General features: G+C 40.2%; 1 protein-coding gene across 3 annotated transcripts; it reads left to right on the forward strand.

The window, feature by feature from the left end:
- Positions 1-18: 18 nt before the first annotated feature.
- On the forward strand, positions 19-12,077 carry suz12b (SUZ12 polycomb repressive complex 2 subunit b). 3 transcript variants are annotated; one of them, XM_030424149.1, is made up of 17 exons: positions 19-356; positions 602-746; positions 1,210-1,256; positions 1,336-1,400; positions 1,546-1,614; positions 1,782-1,831; positions 2,284-2,369; positions 2,454-2,685; positions 2,932-3,037; positions 3,127-3,232; positions 3,600-3,777; positions 4,981-5,069; positions 6,348-6,491; positions 7,493-7,650; positions 8,002-8,200; positions 9,771-9,862; positions 10,137-12,077. In XM_030424149.1, exons 1-17 carry the CDS (start codon positions 342-344, stop codon positions 10,447-10,449), a joined length of 2,094 nt encoding a protein of 697 aa, XP_030280009.1. In that variant the 5' UTR covers positions 19-341; the 3' UTR covers positions 10,450-12,077. The 3 variants fall into 3 exon arrangements, with proteins under 3 accessions (XP_030280009.1, XP_030280026.1, XP_030280017.1); XM_030424166.1 differs by having other exon boundaries at positions 9,771-9,850; XM_030424157.1 differs by having other exon boundaries at positions 4,984-5,069.
- Positions 12,078-13,222: the final 1,145 nt, after the last annotated feature.

Raw genomic sequence — 13,222 nt, forward strand, 5'->3', positions numbered from 1 at the left:
GCCAATCACAGCGCTGAATTCTCTTACTCCGTCTCCCATTGGCTGACAACTGACTAATACTCTGTTGTTCAGTACAAATTGAAGGAAACCACACCGACAATAAATTACAGCTAGATAATAGAGAATTTGGTTGAAAATACTCCCACCTTCTCCAACTTTAAAAGAAATTTGTGACAGCTGAATGCGAAGAGACCTCCGGCGTACGACGGGTTGTTTTCCAGTAAATCATGCTAGCAGTGCTAGCTAACTAGCCAGCGTCTCGTCGCCTCCTCTTCATCTTCATGGGTTTCTGCTGTTGAGTCTGCCAGGCTTGTGCTGGAGGCAGCGAGGCTAACAAATTAATGCCATCGGCCAGGGTGGGTAGCCTTTATATGTGCGCTATATCTTCCGCATGCCGATTTTGTGGTTTTCGTTAATCGTAGTTTGAATACTGCGCTGAAATACCAAGCCAACTAACATGTTAGCATTGTGCTTTTAGCTGAGCTAGCTAGCTCGACTGCTAACGCGAGTATTTGCCTACTGGCTAAGCTAACATGTTGTATTGGTACCGTGTGTTCTGTAATAATGTGTGTGTTGACATGTGTTGTCGTCTCACACGCAGAACTCAGGTCATATTATGAGTGGGGCGAGTTGCAAAGCTAACGGCGCCGTGTACCCCGCCTCATCAGCGATGATGAACTCTGTGAAGAAGCCGAAGATGGAGCAGATTCAGGCCGACCATGAGCTGTTCCTACAGGCCTTTGAAAGTGAGATTTCACCACTCGACACTTTGTATCGCGGCTTGTCTGTTTTGGTAAACAGGCGGAGAACTTTCTCGTTCTTTTAATCAACATTTAGCTGCCAGATAAACTTTAACGTGACTTATTTTGTTTTCAGTATTTGCTTTTGGGCTGACAGGCCTCCATAGCTTAACTGGTGTTCTAATGGAGGAGCCACTGATTTTGTTTTTATCTAAACTTTTCTCACGATCACTGCATTTAAGTGGCAGTTATCAGACTAAAATGAATAAAAAGCACATGTATTAATTATGGTCTACCTTGGATATTTTGTCAAATCAGACACCACTAGTTAAAAAACCCTCTTTTGCCATGTGTTGGCAATACATTGGATTGATTTATCAATTACTGATATGGTGAAATTGAGTGCGAAAACACACTTTCCAAACGTGTCCATATTAATCATCACTATAACACTTGTCTCCATTTACAGAACCAACTCAGATATACAGATTTCTCCGCACAAGGAACTTGATTGCAGTGAGCAACTTACTACACATACATACACATACTGGCCTACTCAAAACGAGTGTTTAATTATATTTGTCCTTGTTTTCAGCCCATATTTTTGCACAGGACGCTCACCTTCATGTCTCACAGAAATGGTCGAACAAATGCCAGAAGGTATGAAATCTGATGACGTGTTCACAGCTACAATTTCTGATCAGTGATGTCAAATGCCTGATGTTTTTAATATAAACAATAATTTGTGTTCTGTCACAGGTTTAATTAATTTTTAACCTGTGCATCTTTGAATCCCTCCTCCCAGGAAAGCGTTCAAAGTGGATGATATGTTGCAGACAGTGGAGAAGATGAAGGGAGAGCAGGATTCTCCAAGGTAACACAGCTCTACAAGCAATGATGTGTCTTTTTGTTGCTGGGTAATTTTTAGGAACCAAAATACCAGCGAAACTTTATCGACACATTTTCTCACCATTTATAGAAACAGTCAGAGTACTTGATGTGACCCAATTTCACATGTGAATTCTTCTCTTGCTTCTTTAGTTTGTCTTCACATCTACAGTTAACCTTCACTGGGTTCTTCCATAAGGATGGTAAGCAGATTTTATTCTTTACCAGGTACTTAACTTGTGTTTAGTATATTAAAAGGAAAATGTACACAAAGGCTTGGAAAGTTTGCTGCATAAAGACTTCCAGATATGACTGCATACAGATGATCAGAAACTTAGAATTGAATAAACGGTGATACTAACAATGAGGTTTCCTGTGTTCCATGTAAACATCATGTCCAGAGTGAGATTAAACAGAGTAAGACTCAAACAGGATACGAGTGTGCATGTAAACACTCATTAAAAGTGCTAAAGATTTGAGTTGAAGCAAGTGGTTTGTCCAAAAAATACTTGCAAACACACACACACTTAGATTAGTGACTGGAGGAGTGAACGTAGATTAAGTAACATGGTGTCCTTCACTTGAATGTTTTGTTGTGTGTCACCAAATGGGCAGAAAAAAATGACACTCAACTCTTTGTGTTTTTGACACACAGAAAAGCCATCTCAGAATTCAGAAAATGAACAAAATTCCGTGTCCTTAGAGGTGCTACTTGTCAAAGTCTGCCATAAAAAACGCAAGGTAAAGTAAAATTTGAATGAGCCAGACTTATTATTCATAGTGATCATGTTTGTTGATTAAATGTTGGTACTTCTTTTGTTTCAGGATGTCAGCTGCCCGATTAAGCAAGTGCCTACAGGTAAAAAGCAGGTGCCTTTGAATCCTGACACTAACCAAACCAAGCCTGGCTCCTACCCTTCCTTACTTGTCTCCAGCAATGAGTTTGAGCCCAGCAACAGCCACATGGTCAAGTCCTATTCACTCCTGTTCAGGGTGTCACGCACAGGGAGGAGGGATACTAATGGTCTGGTTAATGGAGAGGCCAATGAGAACATCGGTAGGAAATCCACCTTAAAGCTCTTTGTGTTCTTTTTTGTCCACATACAGTTTTTTATATTGGGACGAATGATTGAATAGAGCATATTGTTATGAAATCAGAATAGGGAGGCTGAAAGCTCGGCAAGTGTGTATTTGTCAGGAGCCAGTTTTTCTCTTGGCAAATCATCTAAAAACTAATGTTGATGCAACTGTAAGGGGTTGGTTATTACATTGCACACTCTATTTTTGCATTTTTCGTGCGAAGATGTAACAGATACCCCTAGTAGAAAGAAGAGAAGTTCGTCCCACAGAGACGAGGGGGAGACCACAGAAACCTATGTTGCACAGATGACTGTCTTTGACAAGAATAGGTAAGATCTTATCATTGAAGTTGTGAAATAATTGTTCTCCTTTTGACTACACCTACACTAAATCTTTGCTTTTGACTTGTTTTCTGCAGAAGATTGCAGCTGCTGGATGGGGAGTATGAAGTGTCAATGCAAGGGATGGAGGACAGCCCTGTTAGCAAGAAGCGGGCTACATGGGAAACTATTCTTGATGGAAAGGTATGGGGGGCGGGTATACTGAGCTGCAAGTCTGAATGGATTGTGTTTAATCCTAGGGCTTCAACTAGAAGTCATTATCAGCACAGTCCTTAGCATCCTCAGATGTTGTCAGCTAACAGTCTGTAACTCAAAGACTCTTCATTCACTGTCTTAAATGACAAAGAAATCAGTAAATCCTTACATTCAAGTAGCTGGAACCAGGAAATGACATTTCTGTTTGAATAATTTACAACAATTAATTTATTTTCAAAATTGTTGGCAATTCATTTTATTTTGATCAACTAACTGACTAATCATAGAGGCTCTAAACCTAACCTTCTTCACACCATCATGCCACTGACCATCACTCTTCATCACTGTCCCACAGAGACTGCCACCATTTGAGACATTTTCTCAGGGACCCACATTGCAGTTCATGCTGCGTTGGACAGGTGATGCTAGTGGAAAGTCCACAGCCCCCGTGGCCAAACCCCTTTCTACCCGCAACTCCGACAGCTCTGGCCCCATGGAGACTAGGACCAGCAACCACCGAGCTGCACTCATGGGTAAGTACAAAACGGCCACAGGGTAGCTTGAAATTTTGTTTTTAATTGAGGTTGATTTAAAAGTATGCTGCATTATAGAAGATTTCTATCTATATTGTTAGTTTTCACAGAATCCCTTGTTATTACAACTTGATTTACATGTAATTCTGTATTACATTCAAGAACAGCGGGCAGAAATAATTCATAGATGAGGGGTCGGAGGGGACATAAACAGTTTACAATTCCATCTTCTCCTTTACTGAAAGTTCTGTAAAAGTGTTCCTAGAGGACACTGAACAAAAAGCTGACCATCATCTCTCAGCCAAGCTGAATGGGCCATGGTTTTGGATTTTTTTTATTTATTTATTTATTTTTTTTTCACCCACTGTGATGTTGGTGTGGGATGGTCTATTTGTAGCTGAAACTGGCAAAAGGCACTCTGAGTCATAACTGTTAAGTCCCTTTCAGACATGCACTTCACTCCATGAATGTACTGGCAGCTTAACATTTTACTCATTGAATAACGCTTGTTTCTGAAGAAGTCGTAAATTGTGTGCGTATGAATACCCTCCAGCAAAATGCTTGCATACTGAATCTGAGCAAATGGGAATTACGTGAGTAATTATTTACCTCGTTCAGGCTGTGTGAAATGGGCAGCAGATTCTAGATGTTTATAAATCAAGACATTTATGAAAAATGTATTATGATGTCTACAGGGTTGCTTAGGAAAGTGAAGAATGGGGCCGAGCCTCCCTCCAGCACTCATGATGCATGATGGTCATTAATTATGCCACAGCAAGACATTAATTAATTCAGCGGAAAAATACGTTTTTAAAATCTAATGCTGATGCAACCCACGAGAGAGCTGTAAACACTATTCTTCCCTCCAACTGTTTTGGACAGAAGCAGTGGGGATTTTTGTCTCTCTTGTATGCCAAATATTCACAAACATTGCTGTTCCTATTTTGCACAGAACCATAATGCAACATTTTCATGAGAGACCCATGGTTGAATGTCAAAAAGCCATTTCAACAGGTCGATAAAGCAAGCAATTTTGTCTATTCCTTGTCTGAAAGGGGCTTTCAAAACAGTCTTTTTCAGGTTTTGACTTTATGGGAAACGCTGCAACTTCTACAGTTTTCTCAATTACATGTTGAATGTATCAAGTCAAATTCATGATCTGGTGATTCTCAAAGAAATAACCTGTCCATCTGTTCCCGTCAGCAGTGAAAGAGTCAGTGAGCACAGACATTCAGACGAGGAAAGAGCAGGTCCCATGTGAGCCGCGGCAGAAGCTACGTATATTTTATCAGGTACACCACATGACAGTAAGAAATCACACAACTGGGCCTGGGACACTGGTTATCAAGAAAATGTTGGTGAGGTGGCTGAAAAGCAAAATGTTTTTGTGTTCTGTTATTTTTTTTAAATGTTTGGAGGAACTGACACATTTTGAGACGTTGAACCTGGCTTAAATTAACTTTTTTGGTAGGGATGTCCCGATATGATCTGCAGGATCGGGATTGGGGCCGATATGGGCATTTTTCCAGTGATTGGGGATCGCAATTTTGAATGTGATTTAAAAATGTTTTTGTTTATTTTTTTTTCCCCCACGTCGGAACGCAAACGCGCACTTGCCATGACTCTGGCAAAACTGTGGATAAAATGTCTGCAGTGTGGAAATAACTTAAATAAGAAAGTCCAACATCTTCAGTGCGACCGTTTCGTGAGGGAATAACAAGAGCTGCATTAAATACTACACATTTGGTACGATAAAATATTACAGAGAAGGTAATTAAATGAATCATTCTGGATAACCAGCTCATCTCAAGGGTAGAGGATCAGGGTTTTCTTTGTCACCTGGAGATTTTTAATCCCCGGTATGCCCTACGATCTCAGCATTACATTTTATTGACTCCACTTTTGAGTTACAACGTGCCGGTATGCGCACTAGTTTTCGTGGGTCTCATACAGCACAGCATGTAAAACAGGCAACTGAGGAGATTCTGAACAGACAAGCAACGTGTACACATCATTTTACATGACAACGTAAGGAATATGAAAAAGCGGTGGATGATATGGAGGTACCAGGCGTGGGCTGCGTCTTGCACACACTTCAGCTTGCTGTACTCGAGGGTCTGCTGTCACAGTGCAGTGTCACAGACTCGCCTGCCAACACAAGGAAGATGGTAGGCCAGTGTTGCTATAGCATGTGCAGAATAAGAAAGAACCATATGAAAGTATATACTTTGTTTCAACAAAATAGAAAAACCTATTAAGGAACAGCTTGGATGCAGGTACTTTTTTTTTTTTTTTCCTTAATGCAGCTGTGTTATCCAGGAAAATATTAGTTAAGTATCGGATCGGGACACTTCATCGGCATTTTCTAAATATTAAAGGACTCGGATCGGGATCAGGGTAAAAAAAACCTGATTGGGACATCCCTATCTTGACACTTGGTTCTCAAGGTTTGTGTACCAAAATGTGACGGTAACTCTTACGCCATACTGTTAAAATCACCCATTTATATCTTTAGTAGGGTTGACCTTCGCTGGTTTAGCTTGTATTTAATGCGATCTGTCCTTGCTCAGTTCTTGTACAATAACAACACACGGCAGCAAACTGAGGCGAGAGACGATCTTCACTGTCCCTGGTGTACCCTGAACTGCAGCAAACTCTACAGCCTGCTCAAACACCTCAAACTCTCCCACTCCCGCTTCATCTTCAACTATGTGGTAAGGAATATTTTGTCTTTAGCTGTGTGGTTGGCGGTCACATGTCTTTAGAAACCACCTGATTTCAAGCAAGTCTACAATTATGAAATAACTGAAGACACTGCAGGAGCTCCAGTTTGCATGTAAAGCCATATTTTACTCGGCGCCATTCAGAAATAGTGATTTTTGTAACTATAGCTGATGTAAAGCCAGATTTCTTTCATAGACCTAACTGGCGCACCTACACACGCTGATGCAGTACAGGTGGTTGCATGCGCCACTTTTTAAAGTTGGTATGTGACGACCAATATACGTTGAAGGAGAAGAATAAGCAAACACTGTTGTCTTGTCATGACATTAACACTGCTACACCTGGGTTAGGCCAAGCAGCTTAGACTAGCGAGTTAAACATGTCAAAGAAATATTTAAAAAATATATTGCCTTTTTAAACGGCCATTTCCTTTGGCAGTACGTTCTGCCTGTGCGTTGGAATAACGACGTTGTATGGTTGAGATTGACGTGCCGTGTAGGGAACGATGCCTTTTTACGACTCACATGTCAACAGAATGACTTTGCCTATTCTCTCAGTATGTTTCTTTGAGCATGAAAAATTCTGTTTGTAAAATGCCGCTTGGATGCTGGCACTATGCAGAAAGGAATAAGGTAAATCGTTCATCTTTTGAGGAGTTCCAGTCCAAAACGACTGTTTAACAAGTGCTCTAGGGAAACTAGTCTATTTCCACATGCTTTTTTCATATTTTTCTTCTTTCTCCATCTCTGCGCTCTCTTACGATGCTCCTAGTGTAGAGCACCCTCTGTTTGTCTGAATATGTACTTTTATCCAAAGCATAATGTATGAACAAGCGTGAAACATCACACTTCTAACCCTGACAGATTGTGCCAGGTCCCCCTTGATCAGAATAAGCACCAGGCCCTCTGTGTTTTTGCTGAAGCGGTTCCCTCTAGAGTTTCATTAATGTCTTTCCTTTCTTTTTTTTTTTTTTCTTTTTTTTTACCTGCAGCCTCACCCCAAAGGAGCAAGGATAGACGTGTCCATCAATGAGTGCTATGACGGCTCTTATGTTGGCAACCCTCAAGACATCCACAGCCAACCTGGCTTTGCTTTCAGTCGCAATGGCCCAGTCAAGAGGACGGCTGTAACTCACATACTGGTTTGCAGGTAAACCCACGACCTCGCTTCAAAAGCAGTGTTCAGATTCAAAGGCATGTGTGAACACTTGCCGGAAACACTTTTAACCAGACAATAGAAAAATGTCATTTTTACTCAAAACTTGTAGTAGTAGTAGTGGTAATAGTGTTATTGATATTTCATATTTTATCCATTCAGCCTGATGGCCCTATTTTGGCGTGTGTGTAAGATTCTGAAAGTACGTGTGGCTAATATGAGAATATATAAGAAAAATGGTATGTATAAAATGAGGAATTAGGAACTAATTTCTAATAAATAATGAAAGATTTCCATTGTACATGGTGTATATGCAGAATTTGCTTTCTTTCCCCCTTCCACTAGGCCTAAGAGGACCAAACCAAGTTTGTCCGAATTCCTGGAAACTGAGGACGGAGAGTTGGAGCAGCAGAGGACCTATGTCAGCGGACACAACCGTTTGTACTTCCACAGTGACAGCTGCATGCCCCTGCGCCCCCAGGAAATGGATTTAGACAGTGAGGATGAAAGGGATCCAGAATGGCTCAGAGAGAAGACTGCAACGGTGAGAAGCAATTACTCATTGAGACCTTAAGTGTCTGGCTTCACTGTTCGATTAAGATGAACCACTTGCCTTTAATTCAGACCAGATATTCTAGAAGTTGACCTAGTGTAGTTCTGCAAATATTAGTATTAGTTATGATAACATGATTATGAGTAACTCATCAGGATAGAGGGAAAGGTCGATTAACCTCTTTTCACATGCTCCACCTGCCAACTCTGCTACATGGGTGGTAAAGGTATTATAATGTTAACATGGAGAAAAAGGTCAAGGGGATAAACACCAGCTACAGACCTGACCACATAGACAAGCAATACCATCTCTGCATCTGTCTCAGCAGCTCTACATCTCCTCCGCCAGGAATCTTGCTAGCCAATGTGCAGTCGTTGGATAACCTTAGGTTGTGCCGTATTTCTGTCGATATATTAACTGCATCATAGGGTAAACAAACACTCTGCTATACCCCATTGGAAAAACGGCTACAGAGTGGCTGATTGTCCGATTCGCTGGTCATTGCCGGGTGTGCATCTCCACAGGAAATGGTTAGGCCAATCAGTCATTCCTACACTGGACTTAATGAGGCTGCTCTTCCTTCATTTAGTTTTGTTGAAACTTACTTGAGAGGCAGTGATTGAAGTCCGTTGTAATGATCTCAATTTTGAGTTTGTGGTGTTGGGACAAGGAAAACTGAAAGGTCTGCTTTATATCTTGTTAAAATGCAAAAAGACATCTCAGCAGTGTCACTGGATCAATAATGCAGGTGACCTTGTGACCAAATGTATACTTGGGCTTATATTATAATGCTTTGTAAAGATCCATACTTGAGATTGAGTGGAGAGCTAGTTTCTCAGCATCTTGCATAGTTATTAACTATCATAGATTCAGATGGACATAAACTTTTAAAACAACAGTGTCACTCCACTAATGGAAAGAGCACGAACCCAGCAATGAAATCAATCAAAGGAAGAATTGTGGTAACTTTGACTGACGCCTGTAAACAACCACAATCAAAGTCTCAGAATCTTTGTGTGTGTGTGTGTTCGTTCTCTGAGGTCTTAAAATGAGAGGAAAGCCATTGAAATGAGTCTTTGTAGTACTGATTTTAGTGTCGAATTACCATGGCAACAAAGACTCAAAGCATTTGGGTCAGCCCTGCTCCCCATAAATAACTTAAAGGTGCTCAGAGCATGAACAGTTGCCAACACGGAACACGTCTTCAGCTTGCTCTTATATTTTTATCACTTCAGTATTGATTTCCTGAAGCTGATTACATTACTTGCCATTATTTCTATCATGTTGCCATCAGGACTGAGAGAAAATGCCTAAAATTAATTGATGAACATTAAAATTGTTACATTTCTGTCAAAACAAACCATGCAAGTATTTGAAGTAGGAAATGCATTACACTGCTAAGTGCCATTGTTGTAGCCTTTCTCATAAATATACCAAGGTAATTGGCTGCTCTTCGGTGTTGAGGGGTTTTACCAAGTGTTGGCAATGTATCATTATCATAGTATAATGATACAAAAGGAAATGAACACATTTAATTTTGTTTTTGATTTTTTACTTTCAGCAACTGGATGAGTTCACAGATGTCAATGAGGGAGAGAAGGAAGTGATGAAACTGTGGAACCTGCACGTGATGAAGCATGGGTATGTTCAATGGTAACTACTGCGGCGTGGTGGGCATTTCTTTATCTTCAAGCAAAAATATCATTGTTGTGTATGGTGTATATGTTCGTAGTTTTGATGCATCAATTTCCTACACTGTGAAGGAAATGTATTGAATTATGTTGCTTTGGAAATTGATATTGCCTAATTGTGATAAACAAGAGGGCAATAGATTTAAATTAAATCCAGAGCATTTAGAAATTCACTTTATATGAGTAATATCTCATATGTACAGTCGAATCTTAGCTCCTCTCCATTTCTCCCGCAGTTTCATAGCAGACAACCAGATGAATCAGGCCATCATGCTCTTCGCTGAGAACCGTGGTGCCCACATAATCCGCCGCAACCTTTGCCGCAACTTCCTCCTGCATCTAGTCAGCATGCACGACTTCAACCTGGTGAGCACAGCCACGATCGACCGTGCCATGGCCCGTCTGCGACAGATCCAAGAGGAGCTCCCGGACACAGAGGAGGAGCAACCGGACCAGATTCTGGTATCAACAGGAGCCTGCAACGGCACCGCCGTCACCTCCACTGGGGGTAAACAGGGCAAGAGGACAAAAAGCGGACTAACAGACTGATGTTGGATGGATGGATGGATGGAACAATGATTGTCGTCTTTTTTTTCTTTTATTTTTGGGTTGTTGTTTTTTCTTCTGCAATGAACTTTACCAACCCTTTGGTGCTTAGATAGGTGGCAGAACTGGTCACTGGAGGATCTGACCTGAAGCAGACCAGTATACAAGGTAAACAAGTTTATGGAACTTGAGAATTGAACCAAATATGAACAATATACAAGTGAATCACTCAAATCTACACAACCCAGGAGTTTGAGGACTGGATGATGCAAGTTGAGCCTACTCAATGTACATTTTGTAGGTACCGCTGAAGTATCTGTCTTTGGGGGGGGGGGGGGTGAGAGTGTGAACAAACTGAGAGTCTTCTGATGTGGCACGACTGTCTTTGGTATGTCCTTGTTCAAGACAACTGTATCAAGACTACAGTTAAACTGTACTGGTAACATTGTCACTCTTGATTGTTTGTACACATACACAATAACCTTGTTGAGAACTTATCCTTTTTAGCTGATTATTTTAGCACTTGGTGTTTTTGTATTTAGAAAGCTTACCTTGAATTGTCTCTTTTTTGTTTTTTTTCAATTCATGCTGCGCCAAATGTTGAATGCAGCTTTTCCACTGTCATCAGTGGAGAAACTTTAGTGGGTTTGATTTCACTGTTGTGAATGACATTTAATTTGAAGGGTCAGACAGTTAAAAATCTACACTTGGAGCCCATGTCTAGAGTATATGAAGCTTATGATAGGACCCCACAATGGATCGTGGGTTTTGCTGGTAGATTTTGCCATGACAATAGTGTTTTATTGTAAAGCCTTTAGATCCTTTTTGAAGAGAATAAATTTAAAACATCCACGTCATCACCCCTAAGCCTTTTGGCCTGCATTGAGAATAGTTCAAGGAAAGCCAGGGAACTCTGCACGACTGATTTATTCCTCTTTTTTTCCTAAGATTTACTGAAACAACCAGCAGCGCATCACTTCATGTATTGTGTTGAGTGCAAAACATTCAACACATGAAATTCAACAGTTTTTTAAACATGTTTATTTTTATTTTTTTACATGGGTTGTGAGTATCAGTAGCTGACTGAAATGCATATACATGTGATCACATCAAATGTTAAGCTGTACCCTATCATGAATCCAATAATTAACAGATTGCAGTCTGTCTCTTAAAGCAATATGCTGTTTATTGGAGGTTTGGTTTTCAGGTTCAAGTCAGTTGTCTGTCCTATTAGGTGCAGTTTATGCCAAAGGGGAATATTTCCATCAGGCTTTCTTAGTTCTGTATTTTTTATTTTTTTCTCTTTGCATAATTTACTTTTTGTTTCATTCCATGACAAGGGTTTTTTTTTTTTTTTTTTCTTTTAAGGCAGTGGTAGTTCTGTTTTGTAGTGTGCACATAAATTGGTGATCATCACCATTAGTTATTTCATCAGACTTCCCGTGTGGACAACCAAATTTTACAATCTATTTTCCTCCCTTTCCAGCATTTGTGGAGGGTTTCTGTACTCATCTGGAAACAGGGAGACATATTCACCATGACTGTCAAAACTCCCCATTTAAAAATTGTGAACTGTACACTCTGGCTAAGGGGATTTTTATATTTAAAGAAATAAAATACATTTGACCTCATTTGTGTGTGCAATGTTTTGATGGATTAACAATTCGTGCCCCAAATGGTCAGCCTCAGGTTGTGTTACAGTACTTTGTAGGGACAGAATCAAGATGAGCAAAACAGTTTGCTGCTTGTCATACGACCAAAATTTGCTAACTTCCTCTGGAGCTTTTGAACACATCATACTGTCACCATCACCGGATTGAGCTTGACGAGTGTACTTGAGATTTAGGGAATTAACCTTGAATTGAGACTATTTTGTCAACTGCTGGTTCAAGGTAGAGAGTGGATAAGCTCGTGGTTGATGTTTTACTTTGGCACTGAAATAACTTAATAAAAAATGGTTCAGTAAAATTAGATTTTGCTGAGGTTTCAAGAAGTCAGTGTTGCATATCATGATGTAAATAAGATGTAAGGGTGCATCACCGAGGCTGAGGTCCAGTCTTAACGAGCCTTCACGATCAGACCTGTTCTCATAATGAATGTTAACAGGAGGAGATGCGGAATACAAATGACATGCTAAACAGAGTTTGGTTAATCTGTCGTTTCTCTTGGTATTCACCGGAGACATGCAGACTGCATATACTGCAAATTTCCCAGATACATCAAGTGTCTTCAGAGAGAAATAATTGCAGACTCTGATCTGCCTCTCTTCTGCAGGGGGAGAAACCCGCAAAACTATTCTGCATTTTAGAGTCTCCTTTATTTCTGTTACTAATCTTCCCCTTCAGAGAATATCCTACTCCTCAAAGGTGTCAGAAAATATTGTTATATAAAGTCCACACTGTATATGTGGCAATATAGCACAGTTTGTATCTCATTATCCTCTTCCTAGTACTAAACAAGGGAACTAAAATAATTTGGTACCAAAACATTTTGTTGATGTAATTATAGCCCATACTCAGTATTCTGAGCTTTTTTGGGGGCGGCCATGTCCTCACTGACACCATTAATACATTTTTACTAAAAGCAAGCATTGACCTGCACCTTGTTTAACTCATATTTAAGGTTGTCTCACCACAATGAATTTTCCAAGTAAGCAGTGTTCTTCTCAAAGGACATTAATCCCAATTTAAGCCCCTGGCAACATGACACCTACAGACTTCTTAGAGCAAATAAATTAAGTTAAATAGATTTGTTTTGTTTTTTTTTCAAAATTGCA

This window comes from Sparus aurata, chromosome 1 (assembly GCF_900880675.1).
Source record: "Sparus aurata chromosome 1, fSpaAur1.1, whole genome shotgun sequence".
NCBI lineage: Eukaryota > Metazoa > Chordata > Actinopteri > Spariformes > Sparidae > Sparus > Sparus aurata.